General features: G+C 49.6%; 2 protein-coding genes across 4 annotated transcripts in view; both read right to left on the bottom strand.

The window, feature by feature from the left end:
• Positions 1-1,272: 1,272 nt before the first annotated feature.
• On the bottom strand, positions 1,273-4,840 carry Shisa4 (shisa family member 4). The gene is made up of 5 exons (XM_052737048.1): positions 4,618-4,840; positions 4,081-4,252; positions 2,955-3,088; positions 2,006-2,173; positions 1,273-1,790 (listed from the first exon to the last, which is right to left on the bottom strand). Exons 1-5 carry the CDS (start codon positions 4,688-4,690, stop codon positions 1,744-1,746), a joined length of 594 nt encoding a protein of 197 aa, XP_052593008.1. The 5' UTR covers positions 4,691-4,840; the 3' UTR covers positions 1,273-1,743.
• Positions 4,841-13,174: 8,334 nt separating this feature from the next.
• The window catches only part of Ipo9 (importin 9), a 43,656-nt gene continuing 36,430 nt past the window's right edge, over positions 13,175-20,400 (bottom strand). For all 3 annotated transcript variants that reach the window (XM_052737044.1, XM_052737046.1, XM_052737047.1), the window contains 7 exons: positions 19,424-19,699; positions 18,582-18,748; positions 18,056-18,189; positions 17,513-17,635; positions 17,020-17,124; positions 16,725-16,801; positions 13,175-16,260 (listed from right to left, as the gene is read on the bottom strand). In XM_052737044.1, the coding sequence (XP_052593004.1) occupies positions 16,150-16,260; positions 16,725-16,801; positions 17,020-17,124; positions 17,513-17,635; positions 18,056-18,189; positions 18,582-18,748; positions 19,424-19,699 (993 nt within the window). In that variant the 3' untranslated portion in view covers positions 13,175-16,149. The remainder of the gene's footprint in view (positions 16,261-16,724; positions 16,802-17,019; positions 17,125-17,512; positions 17,636-18,055; positions 18,190-18,581; positions 18,749-19,423; positions 19,700-20,400) is intronic.

Consider the following 20,400-nt stretch of genomic DNA (forward strand, 5'->3'; position numbering starts at 1 on the left):
GCTCCACCTCTTTCCCTATCTTCAAAGAGAAAGTGAAGTTGTTGATGTGGGCCTAGGATTGTACCCAGTGGTGTCAGCTACCCCTCTGTGACAAGGTTCATGTTCAGGGGGCAAATTCCTGTGCCCCTTGATTTCACTGAGGAGAGGGAAGCTGTGAATTCACTCAGAAGCAGACCACTGCCCAGAGGAGTCTATGACCCAGGTCCCACAGCTCCTGCCTTCTAGGTTATGTAGGAGAGGTAATGCCCCCGGGCATGTGGCTGGAGGGCCCTGGGGACATGGTGAGCACAATGTCCCTACCTAGAACCTAGAGGGCTGCTGGGAGCCAGAAGCCAGAGGATGCACTGAGCTAGCTTTCTTGAGGGTGGTTAAAAATAGGGCTGAACTTAGGGAACTGGGAGAAGGGGACAGTCTACCTACTTGAGTCAAAACTATTAAAACTCTTTTGGGGGTGTATCTTAGGAGCAGAATGCTTAACTGTCCTGCCTGAGGCCCCACGTCCCATTCTCAGTATTGGCAAACTTCAAAACTATGGAATTCCCTTTCCTGCATCTGCCAGCAGCTGTCTTAAGAGCAGAGCATGAAGACTCTGACTTCATTATCAGAACAAGGGAAGATGGGCAGACAGCTCTGTACACCCACCGCCACTCCCAGGTGCCCTCTTCTAGGTAGCCTTCACAATCCTTATGCCTAGCTTCCCTGGGTCCCTGATATGGGCCGGAAGGACCTAACACCTTAGCAGCCATGAAGATCAAGCAGTTGACAGGAGCACCTCACACCAGTCTGTTGGGTGGCCACATCTCTCCACTTGGCTCCTGGGCCTCCGATCAGGAGGGAAGAACAGATTCATAGTTTCGATTCCACTGTATATCATCTTTCTGACAGCTGCCACTCCCATTCTAGAGATGAAGGCACTGGGTTTGGAGACAGTCAGAGGCATGCTCAAGGTAGGACAGTGGTGAGACCCGAATTGGAATCTAAGTGTACTTGGATGGACGAGTGCCTTTGTATAGCTAGCTGGTAGTGCCTCAGATGTCCCAGAGGCCTGGCCCTGAAACGCTGCTGAGGACCCTCTGTCTGGCTACCTCACTTGCTTTGGAAAACAGCCCAAGCATCCTCAGGGGTTCTGCCTAGGATGGGGCTGATGGTGGAACTCTGTTCCCTCTGGTGCTGCCCTCCCCTGCTGTGGAATGTGGAGCAGGCAACGGTCTGGGTTCAGTAGAAAGCAGGGTTAAGAGAAGGGGTAAATGCGGCCAATGATTCCACTGACAGGAGTTATATCATTACAGCTTTAATCCAGCAGGCCTGAGTTCTGGCCAGTGGGGCAGCCAGAGGGAAGGGCTGTGGCCAAGTGTTGATAAAGCCCCCCACTGTCCACCTCAGCCCAAAGAGGGCAAACAGGAGGGGCCCAACCTTTCTGATTGGGATCCTGGGAGCAGAGGAACCACTGACAACAGAGGCCGTGACCCAGGCTCTCCCCTTACTCCCTGTCTCCCAGTAAAAATAGCTCATGAATCCCAAGCCATCCCTTCCCACCCATCCATCGTTGACGGCCTGGTTCCAGCTCAGCTCACGGTCCACTTCTCTGGGGCTCTGTCCCCAGGAGGGCCCAAGACTTGGCTTGATCTGGGGCCTGGTGACTAGAAGACCCATGCCCACCCCCAGGGCTGGATGCAGGTACAGAATGGGGAATCTCCCAAAAAACGGCATCATGGAAGGGATAGCAGAGCCACAGCTGCTTCTTCAGGCTCCTGGATAAGAGGGCTGTGGTGGCATGTAGGGGGGAGGAGCTGAAAACCAAGGAGACAAGATGAGGGTCAGTGGGGCCCAGGAGCACCCTCCCCCCTGCATGGTATGCAGGTTCCATGGGAAGAGATGCCTAGAGGTTTCCAAGGAGAAATGGAAGGAGCCTGGGAAAAGGAATCTACCAGTGAGGGAGGTAAGGGAGGCTCTGGAGCAAGGGGTGGGGACAAGCAGGAACAAGGATTCCAGGCTGTGCACTTACCTGCAGGGTTGTAGATTGGGGGCCCAGCTGGGTAGAGAGGATACTGAGGAGCAGGACCACTAGGTGGGTACATGAAACCAGGTTGTGGAGGTGCAGGACCAGCTTTGGGGTCCGGAGCATATTGGTATACTGGCTGCATTGGGATGCCTGTCATTGGAATCTCCTGGCCTAGAAGAGAGACAAGGATTAGCATTTTAACACACCCAGCTCCCATGGAAACCTCCTCCTGTCCAGGAAACCAAGGTAAGCACCCTGGCAACTGCCTGGCAGGCTCCTGGGTAGCCACTTGTGGCCTTGGCCTCCCAAAGCTTGCTGGCCCAGAGTTGAGCAGAGAGCTATGTATGTGCCTATGCAGGTTGGTCTGTGTCGACCAAGCTGGTTCCCCTCGGCAGGTTTCAGAGCCCTCAGAAGGCAGAGTCTAGCCTGGGCAATGTCCCACTTGGGTAAAAAATGGGCAGCTCCAGAGGCTGGTATCTTGAAATCCAGCACAGCTGCCAACTAAGAGGGTCCTCCTCCAGTCCCTGCCTCCCACACTGCTCTCCCATATGTCAGCGTTTCCATGTTTATCAGGCTTGGACAGTTACACGCAACACTCAAATACACATCCAAAGTACTGGAACACATGCAGTGAATGTTCACTACTACAGACCTCACCCCACATACTCAGCCACAGGCATGCTCATACCTACTGCCCACTTACCATCAACAGACGCACTCCCCTGAACGAATGAGTGCTCATACAAGGGCACAATCACATGTTCCCATACATGCCTGGACACAGTCCAGTACTCAAGGGTTCACTTGCACACATTCCTGGGTGGGATGTGCAGGCACACAGAAACACTCTCTACTAGAGAATTCACCAGTCCTCAAGCCCTTTGGTACCCATCACAGGAATGGGTCCAGCCCATCTCAGGTTCATCTTGCCTGATACCGATACTGTGCATACCTTCAAATGGGCTCTGGAGCTGTTGGCGCCTTCGGTACAGGTAGCAACAGGAACAGAGGAAACAGCAGATGGTCGTGGCAACCACAGCAACAAAGAGGATCACGGCAGAGGCGATGCCTGCTATGGTCTTGGGACTTTAGACAGAAAACAGGTCCTCTCACCTTCCAACCCTCAGAGGAAGTCCTCACTGTGTTGGCTCCAACTCCTGGCCAGCAGTGAGCCACAGCATGCTAAGACTTGGGGTTCCTTGTGGAATTAATTCTGCCCTACTCTTTAGTAAGAGTTTAGAAACCTCTACTTCCCAGGAGGCTATGCTCTCTGGCTAGCTAGTATGAAGCATGCTGGGATTTGTAGTGTGCCCACCTACCCCTGCTTTTACATCTACAATTGATTTGGTTAGGTTTAAAATGTGTTAGTCCCAAAGGAGCTTTTGAAATAACGTAGGGCCAAACCTCACTTGACATTACCCCTTATATCTGTTTTATATGTTTGCAGCTCCCTTAAAAAAAAGTTTGAAACCCATTCATTTGGGGGCTAGGAGTGCAGCTTAACAGAAGCAGTGTTGGGATGTATGAGGACCTAAATGCAACCTCAGCACCAGGCTGGGGTGGGGGAGGGCTGGGAGAGATAACAAAACCTTTAATTTGGGCAACTGTTTTTAATGAGACAGTTTCACTTTGTAGCCCAGACTGGTCTGGAACTCATGGTGACCCTCAGCCTCCTGAGTGCTGGGATTACAGGTGTAAACCACCAGGCCTGGCTAGCAACTTCCATATTCTTTAAAAAGGTAACGGTGTCTACAGAGGACAAGTGTCTCAGGCAGATCACACTGCTTGTAAGAAGCTGGCCTGGGAACCAAACCCGAGTCTCCGTGCCCTCTTGCCAGAGCTTCTACAAAGCCACTCTGCAGTTTGAGTGTTAACAGGGTATACCCCCTCCCAGGACCTGCCGGGATCCGGAAAGCCTCTGAAAACAACCCAGGCGAGCCCATGGTAACTAACACCAACCAGTCAGCTCTGTCACCATTTGGAGTCCTGGTGACTCCTTCAGCTAAGAATGTGGAGGTGGGCACCGGAGGCAGCGGGACGCCTCCTGAGAGGGGGCGGAGTGGGAGTCCACAGCCCACCTGAAGGCCAGGCAGTGTTTCTGCTGTCTCTCGGTGATGAGTAAGGTCAGATCCCTGCAGCAGTACCGCTGGTAGCAGGTCCCGCAGCAGAAGGTGAAGAACTCGCAGTCAAATCCGGGATGCCAGGAGCCATTCCGGTCCAGATACCACAAGCAGTCTTCGCTCGCTAGCGCTGCGGGCCGGGGTTTGGGTGCCCAGTGGACACCGGTCCAGTTCAGTTCTGGCCAACCTCAAACCCACTGCCTTGAGAAGCTGAAAGCTCACTTTTGTTTCCACCCTGACGGGCTCGGCCTCGAAGCTCTAGAAATCCCCCTGTCCCTGAAGCTGAACCCCCACGCCTGGGGTCAGGTTCTCGCCGCCTGACCTCCCAGCGCCCTTTCTGTCTGCTCCAGGAGCACCCGTGAAGTGTCTCGGGAGGGAGCATGGACAGCCAGAGGATAGCCCAAGGATAGTCTCCAGGGACACGGGCCCGGTCCCTTTAACCCCTCCCCGATCCCGCCCCACCCCACCCATCCCGGGTAGCTCCCCATCCCTTACCCAAAGGAGTCCCCAGCACCAGTAGGACGACAGCAGCCAGCGGCGCGGCCCCGCGGGGCCCCGCGGGCGGCATGACAGGAGGGGGCTGGGCGCGGCCAGGACCGCCTGGAAAAGGGGCCGCAGGACAAAGCTGGACGAAGCCGGCCGGCGGGAGCTGCAGCACCGCCCAGCCCGAGGCCAGGCTCTGGCTTCTCTCCCGCCTCCTCGGGGCGGGGCGGGACTGACGCCCCGCCCGCAGTCACCCTGCCCAGGCCCCGCCCAGGGGTCTGCCCACCAGCGACGCCCACCCAGCCTCAGCACCAGTTGGGCGCCCCTCACCCCAGGGAACAACCCTGCTCTCCCTGTCACCGACAGTGCAGTGACTCCTCCAGTCTGAGCCCTTAAGGGAACAGCCAACAGCTGGGCACGGCGGTCAGGGAGGCCCTGCTGTGCCCTGCGCCCGCCCCTCTCCTGAGACCAATCATTATCCCAGACCCCAGAAACTGATCCTGGTGCCACCTCCTAATGTCCAGCTCATGGGCCAACCCTGGAGGGGCATGGGCTGCACCTTCCCTTGGGTGGGACCTCCTCTGCTCTAGTGTCCAGTCTTGGACGTCCTGCAGGGGGAGGAGAGGGGCAGAGTCACCCTGCCCCCATTCCTAGAAACAGGCACCCATTGAGAGGAAGTTCAGAGCAGCTTTTGTCCCTGTCGGTGCCCACAGGCCTGGGCCCTGGCAGCTGCACCTTCCCCTTCCCCAGCTCTCCGACTACAGCCTCACTCCTCACCAGTAGGGGTGGCCCCGGCCACTTGGGGGGACCCATCCTGTTAAACACGTAACAGTGGAAAGCTTTTCCTTAGCTATCAGAATCAACACAGGTTAATTACAGGTGGACAGTCTCGAGGTAGGAAAAGTCACTCTACCTTTTCAAACTCATGGAGAGTTGTGACAGTACTCAGAGGTCATGGCCTATGCTCCAACAAGCCAGGTTTAGCTACACAAGCTCAATAAGCCAATTAAAGAACCAAATTAATAATGAAAAACAGAACAAGGAGACTTATTCAATATGATCACATTGGAAGAGGGACAAGGAGATCCAGTGGTACCTCTCCACACCCTCGTCCAGTGGTTCTCAACCTTCTTAATGCTGCGGCCCTTTAATATGGTTCCTTATGTTGTGGTGACCCTCAACCATGAAATCATTTTCGTTGCTACTTCATAACTGTGATTTTGCTGTTATTAACCATAATGTAAATATCTGTGTTTTCTGATGGTCTTAAGTGACCCTTATGAAAGGATTGTCTTAACCCTGAAGGGGCCATGACCCACAGGATGAGAACCATTTTCCTAGTTCATCTTCAGGGTCCTCAAGTGAGGGTAAAGTTTAAATAGAGGGCAAGATATTTGCCTAACTAAGCAGTCCAGGGAAGGTGTGATCCCCCTGCCCATCTGTCTCAGCTCCCAGTTTCTCCTGCGAGGTAATCTGACAAATTGTAAACCTTTCACCAGGAGACGGGTCCTCTTCTGGATGCCCCCAGGTCCTCACTAGTTCCTTATCTAGTTGGAGATTCCTGGGGAAATTCTAATTTCTTGGGGCCCATTCTTTCAATAGTCTGGCAGCCAAAGAGGGGGCACAAGTGTCTAAACATATGTTCACTGCTGCCAGACGAGTCATTACCAATGATAACGCTCTGCTCTGCACGCGATACCTCGACCACCAATCAAGTGAGGCAGGATAATGGCTCTCTTAGTCTCCTGCCGTGTACACTTGAAACATTTTTTTTTCATGTGCGTGAGTGTTTGCCTACATGTGCGTATGTGCGCCACGTGTCCTTAGAGGTAAGATGAGAGCATCTGATACCCTAGAGGCAGAGTTACAGACAGTTGTGAACCGCCTTGTGGGTACTGGGAACCAAACCCGGCTCCTCAGCAAGAACATCAAGTGCTCTTAAACCACTGGGTCACCTCTGCAGCCCATGTCACAGGGCACCCCAACACTGGGACATCCACCTCATCAGAATCTTTGCACAATTCCACTAGCTAAGCCAGGCTGGTAAACATTTTTATCAACATCATTTGACAAACAGAAACTCAAACATGTTCAAGGTTTGTTTAAGGTAACGTAGTGAATGGTAGAGAAAGCAGTAGGACCCAGGATTTCTAGATAGGTGGATCTTGCCTCAGAGCTGAAGCGTGCTGACAGCAAATATTTCTGGTGTTCTGGATGAGGGAACTGGAGGGCATGGACAGCAAAGCAGAATGTAAATGAGTTAGGAAAAGGAAATCCCAGAGGGAGGGTAGCCCTAAACTGGACCTTTGTAGGTGGCGGCACATCCTTCCCGGAGAGAGGGAGCAGGAGGAGCAGGCTCCTGCTACAGGATGCTGTCAGCCACTGATAGGCTGGCCAGAATGTGCACTAAAATTGGACAGTCATCAATAGCACTGCCAAGGACATTTCTTGACTCATTGCCACTTATGTCTGCACATTGCTGTCCTTCTTCCTATATCACGGGCTCCATGAAAGCCAGGGCCACTATCACCACGCTCTGGTAATGAGTGCTCAGCAGAGCTGTCCTTCCTGTGTGAAGTTGATTCTCTCGCTCTCTCCCAGATGTGTGTGCTTTTGATCCCATATCACCTGTCTGCATTGTTTGATATCTTCAGTTTCTTTCTTTTGTAAAAAAACAAAAACAAAAAAACAAACAAAAACCCCATTACTTTTATTTATTAGTGTGTGGGGACAGACATGAGGTCAGAGGACAAATTACAAGAATGTGGTTCTCGCCGGGCAGTGGTGGCGCACGCCTTTAATCCCAGCACTCGGGAGGCAGAGCCAGGCGGATCTCTGTGAGTTCGAGGCTAGCCTGGTCTACAGAGTGAGATCCAGGAAAGGCGCAAAGCTACACAGAGAAACCCTGTCTCGAAAAACAAAAAAAACAAAAAAAAAAAAAAAAAAAGAATGTGGTTCTCTCTTTCCAGGAATTTAACTCAGGTCTTCAAACTTGGCAACCATAGACAGGGCCTCCTATGTAGCCCTGGCTGGCCCAGAGCTTGCTATGTAGTCCAGGCTGGCCTCGAACTCACAGAGATGCAGCTGCTTCTGCCTCCTGAGTGCTGGGATTAAAGTCGTGTGCCAGCATGCCCAGCTACATCAATGGTTTTCTGTTTGCAAAATTCTAGGATGGAGGAATAGGATTCAGGGGCTAGGGTGCCCATGCAGGTCAGAACACACGTACAGACAGACAGACAGACAGACACAGGCTGGTCTTGCCTCGAACTCCTAATCCTCATGCCTCAGGCTTCTGAGTGCCAGAGTAAGCCCAATACCCACCACTTCCCAACTGATACTTCTTAGCAGGAGGTGCTGACGCACAGAGACAAATAGGGTGAGCTATATTACCACAATGGACCTGAGTCCTGAGAGGGCATGGAGCAAGGATTGCAGAATGGGTGTGAGGACTGGGGGCTCTGGAAGGGGCTGTCCAAATCCCGAGCCTTCCCTAATCTTCAAGTGAGGGGATGCAGGAACATCATCCTCTCACCAAGTCAGTCTCTCGGGCTCCTTCTGTGACTAGATGAGATAAAATAAGGCTTTATCAGTCGGAGGCTAAAGGGTGACTGTGATCAAGACATTAGGCACTAATACTGCAAATGAGCTCATTCCATTGGAGATAAACTGAGCTGGAGGAAGCTAATTCTCTCAGCTCACACTGCTGAGATCTGAAGTTGGTCTTTGGTGACTTTAAAGCCCATAGCCTTGAGATCCATCACCGGTTCCTCCTTAAATGTTTAAGACTGTGCCTGGCATCAGAACTGAACGCTGAGGGAAACACGAATGTCCAGCCTCATCTCTAGCAGCCACGTGCATGGAGTGAAAAGGCAGTCAGGCTATCAGGAGTGGAGAAAGTGGGGGACTAGACCATGCCTGTGACCTAGGGCTTGGCCTCAATACTCTCCAGAGTCACTGTACTCTAGAGTGCATGACCAGTCCAGGCTTCTCCAAACCCTTCCATGCTCTGGTCACATCAGAGCCCAAGACCCAGCCTGGGCATTTCTGAGGCACCCCTTACCCTCCCAGGCCCTGGCCCCAGGCTAACCCTAATATCTCTTCACTAAACTCCTGTCTGGTTACGTAGTAGTTTGAGCTGAGACACTTGGAGATAAGAAATTCTTTTCCTAGCCGGGCGGTGGTGGCACACGCAGTAATCCCGGCACTTGGGAGGCAAAGCCAGGCGGATCTCTGTGAGTTTGATGCCAGCCTGGTCTACAGAGCGAGATCCAGGACAGGCACCAAAACAATCACAGAGAAACCCTGTCTCAAAAAAAAAAATTCTTTTCCTAATTCCTACTTCTGTTGGTACCCTTTTTAGAATACTTCCAGCTACCCACACATGTACCCAGCTGGCCTCTGGCAACCTAAACCATACAGACAGGTAATTACATAGTCCTTCCCTCTATAGGACCCTGTGCCCTTAAATGTGATTTAATGTCATAGCCTCTTAAGAGAGAATTGGATATATTCTCCTTGAAGTTCACAGTGAGGAAGAGAAAGGCCCAGAAAAGCACTAGGAACATGGTCAAGGTTATGGCTGAACTGGAAACTGAAGGAACTCGGGTCCCTCCTAACGCCCATTACCCCAGTATAAGCAAGCCTATCAATTATGTTTCTTGCTGTAAGATAGTGTCCTCTATATTTGTTCTTGTGATAATAGGCATCTCTGGGGGGGTGGGGGAGAGGTCAAAGGTAGGTGGCCAGTGTAGGGTGTCACCTTGCCACCTAGCCACAGCTAGAAAGGGGGTACTCTTCCTCCTTCCAGAGGCTTTGTCTTTTAGGAGTGCCTCTTAGAATGCCAGGCTCCTGCCTGTCTGCAGTGTGCTCAGCAACCAGAGCAGAACTTAGGCAGTTTGGACTCCAGGCTGCAGGCTGCAGGCTGCAGGCGGTGGATGCACAGGCTTGGGCGGTATGGACAGCCACCTTCTCACAGCCTCAGTCTGGTCTTCGGAGCTGGCCCTGGCAGTGGGGTGTATGGAGAGTGCCAGGTTATCTTTAAATGGCACTTTACTCAGCCTGCAGCCTTGCCAGCTGGGCAGGGTGGGAGCAGACAAGTGTTATTTTGAGATCTGCGAGTGAGTGGCGAAGGCTGTTTACAGCTTTCCTGTCTGTCCCCTCCCGGGAAGCGCTTGGGGCCACAGTACACAGCACTCCGGCTGGGGTTTGTTCTCAGCCATCCCAGCACAGCGGGAACTGTTGAATTTGGATGCACAGGGCCTTTCTTGACAGGTTTAGGTGATGATAATTCCATTAGATTCAAGACCACACTAACAAGCTAAATCTAATTCTGTAAGCCTCACTTCAGAATGTTTTGTATTGTACTGACTTTATTTAATTCTTACAATTACTCTGTAGAACAGATACCAATATCTGTTCTGTGGATTTGGAAGCGTAGACAGAAAACTTAAGTAAAGCTTGCCCAAAATTACCAAAGCTGTAAGTGACCCTATCAGGACCCAAAAATCTAGCCTGGCTCCAGAGCCCATACTGTGAACCACAAACTATGTATAAGACTTGCCCTGCTACTTCTTGACTGCCAACTCGAAGCCACCTGACCCCCCGGACTTGGGTCCCTCATGTGGAAAGATATGGTTCAGTCAGACCCACTAGAACCCCAAAGCCAGAGCTCAGCAGAGGCACCAGTGCACCCTGTCTTTCTCTGATCTGGAGAGCTTAGGGTCACACGAAGGGGTACCCTCCTGGCCTGGCTTCTCTACAGTTGCAACTTAACCTTCCTGCAAACACGAGGAGCGGAGCTGCTGAGGGAAATGAGATCCAAGAGTCTGCAACAGCAAAGTCGGGTGTGAAAATGATTTGTGGGGGTGGGGGTTTAGTTCAGTGGTAGAGCGCTTGCCTAGCAAGTGCAAGGCCCTGGGTTCAGTCCTCAGCTCCGGAAAAAAAAAAAAAAAAAAAAAAAAAGATTTGTTGTTATTTTCGAGACAGGGTTTCTCTGTGTTCCCCTGGCTGTCCTCGAACTCTGCAATCCATCTGCCTCTGCCTCTCAAGTTCTGGGATTACAGGCATGCCCACCACTGCTCAGCTGAAAATGATTTTTTTTTTTAAATTGAAATGGATCAGATTGAGTCTATCCAACCATCTAGTGGGGGAATTGAGTATGCTATGGTTTACTTCCAGGCTCATGAGAGGTCGTGGACCACATATAGTACAAAACTCTGGGGTAAGCGGCATCCCAGGCCTATTGACACTGGTTTTAACATCTGCTCATACATGCAGTCCCTAGGTTCTGGCCTGTGTAGATATCCTAGGTAGAGTGCTCTTCAGGTATCCCATTCAGCCTTCTCCCAATGTTCTTCCACCACCAGGCACTCAGGCAGGATCAGCAGGGTTCCGACCACTCAGGCTCCAGGGACTTCCTACCGTGGGAGTCTAGGCCCCTCCCTCTTTTTATGCCTTCTCACTCCAGGACCCTGGCCTGACCTCAGCTAAACTTCTCCCTGTGGATTTAGAAGTGTGGCTATCCTCAAGCAGTGGTCCACCACCCTGCAAAACCCCGTAAGGGAATGAATTTCAAAGAACTCAATTAAGTTATGAGAAGGAGAGGTAGGGAAAAATATAGTGAAAGTAAACCAATACACCAATCATTTGTCACACAGATAACCACAGGAACACTCACAGTGGGTGACAGGTGGGAGCTGGGGCCACCACCTATTTCCATCCTGTTCCCCAGGAAAGTCTCCAGAGCTTCCTCCCAAAGGCTCACCAAGCCTTGATTTAGCAGCAGCAGTGAAGCAGTGAAGCTGAACTGAGTCATAGTCAAATCCAACCAGGCAAGATGAGCCAAATACAGCAAGCTCCTGCTCTGCGTGGAGGGTCGAGGGAGGGGCTCTTCTCCCATTCGGGTGGGCTGGGCATCAGTTCCCCATTTTACACCAGGGAAACCCAGGTTCACAGGAGAGCATTCTGTCCCGCCCCCTTTCCAGCTATATTGTTAGGCCCAGACTTGGAGGGCTTCCTGGGCCTTGTGACCAGGCCAGTGGCTCACTCACTGTTTTCCTTCTCATTACACATTTGCCACACAGGCCTGAGAGACCTTCTGTCATCATCTAAAAACAAAACAAAAAAACGAGACCATTAGCCAGCTGGCGTTGACCTGCTTCACCTTCACAGAAAGGCAAATCACTCACCAGTTTTGGAATTTTATTAACAACTACTTTGGCTGCTTGCTACTGGAATGCTACCACTCAATGCTTTGTCAAGCACTGAGACCTAGTGTCAATTTGTGTGAGAATGGGGCTTTGGCCATATGAATACTAGCCAAACGCTTGGCCTCTTTGATGCGAGAAAACGCATTCGCTAGTGGTCCCTTTTGGGAATCTCTCCCTTAGCAGTCACTCAGCTTTAACGATGCTCACTAATATTTCAGTGCTCCAGCTCTTCCACCCTTGTTATAACTTAGCACACATGCAGCTCTTCCACCTAGATCTGCTGCCGGATGGCATCCCTACCTTCCAGTCCCTCCTTCAGCCCAGGCTCCAAAACACCCTTTAGTCCCTCTTAGGTGGTCAGTCTTTCTCTAGAGGAAGCAGGCCTTGTTGGCGCCTTCACCATTTGGCTTATTTTTACAGCTTTATTTCTGGCCAAGACTGCATAGTACCTTAATTCTTCTTAGCTTGGTGCTGATGTGGGGAGTAGAAATCTGGTAGGACATTTAATGCTAATCAAGTGTTCTACCAGTGAGCTGTACCCCAGGCTGCTTTTTTTTTTTTTAAAGATGGGCTCACTCTGTAGCCCTGCTTGGCCTCCAAAGCACCAGTATTACAGGTGTGCTCTCTCATGCCCAGCTCATTCTAACATTTTTACTGTGCTTAGAAAAGCTCTTCAAATGCAGTTGTTTCATGACAATCTTATCTCAGTCACCCCTCCCCACTCCTCTGGAATATCCTACCCTACCTTTGTCTGACTGGCAAATGCACAGGAGAGGTAAGAGAAACTTTAACTAAATACAGGCTTCTTGGATGGTAATCTCACACTGGCAGGCAACCTTCAGTATCTCGGCTTTACTCAGTCTGTAGAAGGGGTAAGGAACAGGACCCACTTTGCAGGGTTAGGAGGAGGTGTGAGGTTGTTCACACAGACACATCCAGCAGGTCTAGCATTTAGTGCACATTTTAGCAAGAACTGCCGACCTTTCCAAGTGCTTTATTGAAACCTTCATGCCACTTGACTCAGCTTCCGCTCCATCACCACTAGCCCAGTCTTTCTGGGGGAGACAGTGCACACAGCACCTACTTTTCCCATAGCACTTGCCTTATTTGTGACTTGTTTCCGATTTCCTAATCAGCTTCCCTGGCCCCTCTCTCTCATTACGGAGCCTTTGCTACATAATGGAACTTGCTATGTAGGCCAGGCTGACCTTGAACTCAGAAAGTCACCTGTCTCTGCCTGAGTGCTGGGATTAAAGGCAGACACCACCATGCTGAGCCCTAGACTAGCTTCTTAAGAAAAGCCTAAGGCATTGACCTGCTGTGTCTAACAAGTTTGTCACTGAAACCGACAGGCAACAGAAGAGCCAGAAAGCCATCTTTTATTTACTCAGGCACAGCAGGTCTGCCTGGTGGGCTGAGACAGCTTAGCACTTTTCACCGGACCACCCCTAAATGTGCTGGGCACTGTTGAGTTCAGCCTTCTGAGCCCCGTCACTGCCTTCCCTCAACAGTTCCGTCCTTGGTTGTCCTTTTACAGAGGACTGTCATCAGTCAGGACCACTGAAGGGACAGAGGCGGGAAATCTGCAGCCCCCTCGACAATAACCTAGGCCCGCACTGGAGTCTTCTGGACTCTTAACACCCAGTACTTTTAGTGGGGGACGCAGCACTATAATGAAAGCACTGTTGCCAATGTCCTTTTCTTACGACTTCATCTACTTGTATTCTAATATCACCTTCCCTGAAGCTTCCTGCCACCTAAGATGTCATCAGCATTCTTTCCTTGCCTCGGTCAGTTTCTTTTGCAAATGCTTCCAACTTCTTGGAAAGAGTAAGGCATAAATAGGCTGCCATCGCTGTGGCAAAGACGACCCATCTCACCCTCCTTCTGAGGGCTGACTTGTGGTCTGCTTAGCCACCGGTGCTCTGGTCTTATTGGGCTGCTTAGTACGGCTAAGGAAACCTAAGGCAGCTTTCGTTAATTTGGCACACTGGCGCTCGAGCTCACGGTGAACACCCCAGCGACGTCTCATGAATTCGTTTTGAACCCTAGGGTCCAAATTCAAGCTTCCTAGGCAATGACTTGAGGTAACAACTCCCTTCCTTGGAATTTCATCCACTTTTCAGCCTTCTAGTGTTTCACCCTATCCTGGAAAGCGTTCACCATCCGGAGCCCGCGCTTCTCTTGTTAGCTCACCGGTCTTTTCTTAGTCTTCCAATAGTCAGCCCCACCCTTTGTCCAAATGTAGTTGGCTCTCGTAGGAGACAAAATAGGAGCCAGAGTTCAACTATGTCACACCAATAGTCACCAAAAGAACTTTCCCCCTGCTCTTAGGAACAGTCAACAGGATGAGAAAATTCACTGTGAACCCGTTGCAGAAGTTAAATGCTCTGAAAACACATGCAAATATCTGTCCATCAAGGGGCGTAAGACCCTCCATGTCCAACTAGTTGTATGTTGGCAAGGATGGCTTCCTAAGCAAACTAGGGCCTTTCCCAGTTTTCCTAAGGCAGGGGCTTGGCCCTCCCACCAAAAGTGAAGCCTGAGAACAGACAAGAAGCCCTCTGGACTCATTTTGGCACTAGACACAGAGGAACTGTTCTAATTAGCAGGCTCAGAAGGGACCCAAGTCACTGTCCGCATATGCACTGGGGGTCTCCAAGCTTTCTCCAACTCAGCAGGTCAATGCTGCTAACCTGGCACCACTCTAACATGCCAAAACCATTGGACAACTTAATTGTGAGGAATGGTCTACTGTTTTTAGCACCAAATCCAACCGGCTTTGAGGTCAACTATGGAGCAAGTTTCCAAAATTCCTACTGTGGTTTTCTGGGTACCACTTGGACAGATATGCTATCATTTCTCTTTATCAGGGACTCCAACTTCAGGAGGAAAAACAGCAGGGGCAGAAGACAACTATACACACCTTCTCAGGCTCTTAAAAAGGTGGAAACTTTAGTGAAATGCCTCTGAACAAAAGGTTCAGCACCCAGGACATCTGGTGGTACAGTCATTAATAAGCTGCCACATCCTTAGGGTCCCATGAAAGGCCTTTTAGGTTAAATGTTACACTGTTATCCTTCTGCTTAAGAATGGAGCTCAAAAGTCACTTCTATATTCCCTTTTCTTTTTGTTAGAGCATCACTCAGAGAAACTCTCTGGCTATTAAGAACAGAGTCGCAGATGTGGGTCCTATCAAACAAAGGGAACACTGGGCTACTACTCTGCTCTTCCTAATCTCACTCTCTCAATTCCTGACACAAGGAAAACCCACTGAGGGCTGTCCCTTATTTCTGCTGCATACATTTGAATGAAAAATACTCAGTTCCTAAGATGTTTGAGCCCTTGGCCAATCACAGCAGGACGCCAGAACAGGCTCCACTTTCCTTCTACAGAGAGTAAACAAAAGGGGAGGTGCTGAGACACCTTATCGTATGCAGACTAAATTCATTTGTAAAGATTGCTTTACTGTCCTAGAAAAATACATGTTGTAAATTCGAGGGCTACAACTCAACCACTTTAGAGGATTCCTGAGGGATAGGGATAACCTTTGAATATCAGGCTCTGTGGTTATGCGTACAAGAGGCAATATTAAATATAGATGGGTCAGGCAGATTTAGAAATAAAAATCTTTTTCCTGATTTTTTTTTTCCTAAAAAAGAAAGACAAGTTACCATCTGTCTGGCTTATTTTGTGTGTGCATGTATATATAGGAACAGCCTGGGGGAGGGGCTGTGTCATGCAATGAAGCAGAGATGGGAAGATGGCTCCTTTGACAGAGGAGCCTTAGTGTTGCATGAGGAAAGCATGGAGGGAGGTCACTGGAAAGGGCTTAGTATGTAGCTGTTCCAACTTGTTCCTACCAAGAACCTAGAGCATCGGGGCAGAGGGTAGAAAGCATAATGATCTCTCAAGGGGACTCCTATCTGAACACATCAGATGTCCTATGAAAATGAACAGGTATGTTTCTGAATATAAATGGTAGTGACTTCCTGTGCTCCTGAGGTGGGGCAAATAATCAGGAACCCATAATCCTTCTGGGTATCAATGTTTCTGGACAACAAAAGATGCTAGGAATCTGGAGGTAGGGGAAGAGCTGGGGGGAAAAACAGTTCCAGATTTGGGGTATCTTCACAGGACTTTGAGAAGTGTCCTTTGTTTTAGCATTTTTAAATGCCAGCCTTGGTGAGCAAGGACTGAGTTGTCAGTGTCACTGTCGAGGCCATGGGCCAGGAAGCCACTCCAGGCTGAGAGAAAGTGCATCTCAAGACCAGCGAGGGCTGCAGAACGGTCTGTGGCTGGGCCGGAGAGGAAACACAGGTTGAAGACTCCCCTTTTAGATGCCGATGGCCTGTAGAACCCGCTTCTCGTTGTCATTAAGGTGGCACGAAAACATTATGTAACAGGGCTGCTGAGCAAACTGGCAAAGGAAGTTGGTGAGATATGCCTGGAGGAGGAAGAAGGAGAGTGGCATCACTACAGGTCCCCAGGGCCGTCAGTGTGCAGCAGGGTTGAGGACCACCGGCAAGTGGTACAGGAATGCTGGCTTTCAGACAAGTGCCAACTTCCTAAGGGGTAGGTTTTCACATTCTTGGATCTAATGTACATAGAACCCAATGACAGAATGCCATAGGGAACCAAAAATATTTCCAAGGCTCTATCTCCTATTTCACCCAGAGAACGCTCCCAAAGTAGCCTTAGAAGATGGATCATAGCTGGTACAGAATCCTGGATGAAAACCCCAGCACCCCTCTCCGCCCATGGCCTTGAACACTCAGACAGACAGCAACTCCACCCCTACTTTCTTGTAGTTCTCATGAAGAACTATGAATGGATTTGAACCCACAATCTTGCTTCCATGGCTTGAAATAGATACTGTCACTGTAAGACATCTTCTACAGACACCCTCACCTGTAGATCAATCTGATAGAGAGGATCCTTCAGGGCATCAGGGTCATCTTCCTCATCATCTTCATAGTAATCCTCCTCTGTTAGACACAGCCAACACAGGGCGAGTCAGGACAGAGGCCCATAGTCAGGCCTTTGGTGGTATTTACCACCCCACGGTTGAGGCAGAAGGGGCAGAAGCCCAAGGAATACCCCTTGTAAGCCCACATCTCCTCTTGCTTGGGTACCCCATTCTTGGCACCAGTGTGCACAGAAAAGGTGTTTACCATATTGTCCTGTCTTTTCTCAAATGGCTTACCATATTTACTTGTAGCAAGGATGTCAGATAAAAGCTGGCCAGCTAAACCATCCTCCTCCTCCTCTTCCTCTTCCTCTTGGTCCTCCCACATATCATTGGAATCATCTACTTGAAGATGAAAAGCAGATGAAACAGTCATGCATTTTCCCTCTCAAATCTTACCAGGATAAAAGAGAAGGTCCAAGGGTCTCTGCAGTGTGGACTACCGCCCTCTCAAATGGGAAAGAACCAAGGACGGCCAAACCTTCCCAATGAGTGAATGGAAGAACTAAAGCTTCTAAGAAGGGGTAGGGTAGGCAGCTTGCTTCCTAGCTGCCCCCACCTTCAACCTCTGTGAGAATTGACATAGACCTGACAGTACCAGACACGGAGCAGCTTTTCAATAACACTTCTGCCACACCCTTAAATCTGTGCCTAATAAACCTAATCAATCATATGACAACATGTAACGTGATCCTCCAGGTTAATGTCTGGGAGTAAGGGCCTGGTGCACCTTGACTCCACTCGGCGGTAGTGGCCTGGCGAGCCGCATTGGCCTCCATGACGTTGGAGAGTTCATTGATAATCAACTTTAGGATCTTGACCAACAAAGGAATGTTTGTCCAGCGCTCCGGGTCTAGGAAGAAGTAAAAGAACCTCAAGTCAGATTGTCACTGGGCAGCATCTCCATCCTTCCTACAGTTCTACTCATATTTCTCAGGTGCTTTCCACCATCTCTGACTATACCCAACCAGAAAGTACTTTAAATTTAATTCTGCCTGGTGTTATATATAAGAGCTAAGAAATAAAGAGAAGTAAGACAATTCCGGGATTAGAGATCACTTGCTACCGGTAACAAAGCTGAGCCCCAGAATGGAAGCTGGAAGAATTGTGCCCGAGATTATTTGCCTCAATTTTCAACAAGAAGGATCCATACATTCTGATTCATTTTGCTTAGTTTTCTGCTGCTTCTTTAGGAAACCCACCAATAAAAATGCAGAACACAGTATAGCCTTTCCCTGTCCCCGACAGCTAGAGAAACGGAAGCATCGCTCACTTTTGGCTGACTTAGAGCGGGTCCGAATGCCTTCATCCATGCCGTAGATCTCTTCTCCCTTCACACGAATATCCTGTAGCCGCTTGTCATCTGCATTGATGCCATGCTGAAGCAGTTTGCACAGTGCCACAGAGCTGGGAAGAGCCAGAGAATGTCAGTCAGCTCCTATCCAGAGCTTAGTCCAAGTATATTAGCTCGCTCTCAGAAGACGAAGACCCTCTCTGATGGTGAAACTGCTTTTCACAACTAATTAGGAGAGGTAGCAGAGTTCAGCTGAGAATGGGATTTGATGCCCATGAGGTGGTCCACTGCTTTCTGCTCAGAAATACACATTCTACTCTGCTGATTGTTTTACTGGGAATTTCAACATGGAGGTATTCAAATAGAAGGGTTATCAAGAAAGCTAGAACAGAGAATACAGGGAACAGCTTGGTACATCAAACAGAAATCAACAGTGCAAGTCAGGGAAGAAAGATTTAAATGTGAGTACAAGTAGAAAGCTCAGAGCAAAAAGACAGAGCCCTACCTAACTTTGCCTTCATACTGTCCATAAAACAGATGCTGCCGGCTTGTCCACTCAGCCATCACAAACTCCAGGGCAGGTTTGCCAGTCGGTCCTGGGAGGCTACACAGGAACTCCAACAGAGGTTCCAGCTGAGTGTGCACCAGATGAGCAAACACCATGATCAGAGACTAGAAGAGAACAAGAGGGTACCTGTTTCAGGAAAACAGATTTCATAGACACAGGAGAGGTGAGGGAATAGCCCAGTCCGTTAAGAAACAGAGTCTGGGGCTGGGCATGGTGGGCACGCCTTTAATCCCAGGACTCATGAAGCAGGGCAGGCCGATCACAGAGTTTAAGAGGCCAGCCTGGTCTACAGAGAGAATTCCAGGCTAGCCAGAGCTACACAACGAGACCATTAAAACAAACAAACAAACAAACAAACAAACAAACAAACAAACAAACAGAAACAGAGTCTGGGCTGGAGAAATGGCTCAGCTGGGTTCTAGTATCCACAACCATTTATAACTCTAGTTCTAAGAGCTTGGACTCCATGTAAATGGTGCACACGGGACAGACAGACAGACAGACAGACAGACAGACACACACACACACACACACACACACACACACACACACACACAAGGAAAACATTCACATAGGTAAAATAAATCTTTATACACAGCAGGTCCACTCACAGGACAAAACATAAGATTTCCTTGCTCCTATTTCTTGGGCCAGAGCAGATCCCATTTTACTTACCTGTTCTACAAGGATATTGAGAGAGTAAAACAACTCAGGGCCCACATACTCATTTGGTTCCCCATCACCATGCAGCCAAAAGCCTAGTACCCCACTGTTCTCACCTGCATGACGCTGAGTGTCTCTGCTTGCTGCATCTTACTGAGGATGGCACGAAGGATCTGGTCCAGGTTCTCCCCAAGCTCCCGCCCTGCCTTGGAGATGAGTGTGGAGACCAGGCGGCCCACAAAGGCTGCAGTGAACTCGGAAGTTCGTGGGTCCAGGAGCTGGCTCACCACCTGCATCACGTACCACAGTCCATTGTGGCCTTGCTCATCATGCCACTGGGCTACCTGTTCCAGTGTCACTGACACATAGGCCCGCAAGCACTCTCCACCATTCTGTGGAGACAGAAGTGACAAGATTAGCCATGAGAGGGATAGATGCAAGGAAGCCCTCAGACTGTTACTGACAGAGTCTATATCTCATGGGAGCAGTAAGCCTATAGGGTTCATGTGGCTCATAACACTAGATGTAGGAATTTATTGTTGCAGATAAACACAGGCACCAACACAGTCCTTCCTTTACCCAATCAGCTATCTCAAAACTGCCTATTTCTCATTACAAGGGTCAATCACCAAGCAAACTGGGGTTTAACAGTAAAGATTTACCTTTGGTATTGAAAAACTTCTTAGATGTAGCAATAACCAAGAGTATTAAAGGTCTTCATGAGATCTTACACAAATCACTGTTTGCCTAGGGATTTCCAATCTGACCAGTATCTACTATCATTTTCCTATATCCTTTATAAACAACCACAATAAAGAACTGAAAAATAACTAACACATCCTTCACCAGGTCTATCACTTGTTGACTATATCAACAGGATCTTCAGAGAAGTCCCAAGGCCCCAAGTCTGACACCGAAGCTCCTCTATAACATCAATAACCAAACACAGACAGCCAGATATCTGGTATTCACACTTTTTAAGGCTGTAACAGACCTCAGAGCACAACCAAACCAGGCTTCTCTGGGGAAATTTGGAGTCGATAGACTTATATTTCAAAAGTATAATCATGTCACTTTTTTTTCCCCCAGCCTA

This window comes from Peromyscus californicus, unplaced genomic scaffold, assembly GCF_007827085.1.
Source record: "Peromyscus californicus insignis strain IS unplaced genomic scaffold, ASM782708v3 Scaffold_14__1_contigs__length_90479793_seg_2, whole genome shotgun sequence".
In the NCBI taxonomy this organism is placed as follows: domain Eukaryota; kingdom Metazoa; phylum Chordata; class Mammalia; order Rodentia; family Cricetidae; genus Peromyscus; species Peromyscus californicus.

What these genes read in the sequence shown, in the direction of transcription:
- Shisa4 (XM_052737048.1), bottom strand. Translation starts at nt 4,690, where the DNA reads ATGCCGCCCGCGGGGCCCCGCGGGGCCGCGCCGCTGGCTGCTGTCGTC. An exon ending in GGTGCTGGGGACTCCTTTGG is followed by an intron (nt 4,253 to 4,617) that starts GTAAGGGATGGG and finishes CCCGGCCCGCAG; the next exon opens with CGCTAGCGAGCGAAGACTGC. An exon ending in GCTCCAGAGCCCATTTGAAG is followed by an intron (nt 2,174 to 2,954) that starts GTATGCACAGTA and finishes TCTCTCTTCTAG; the next exon opens with GCCAGGAGATTCCAATGACA.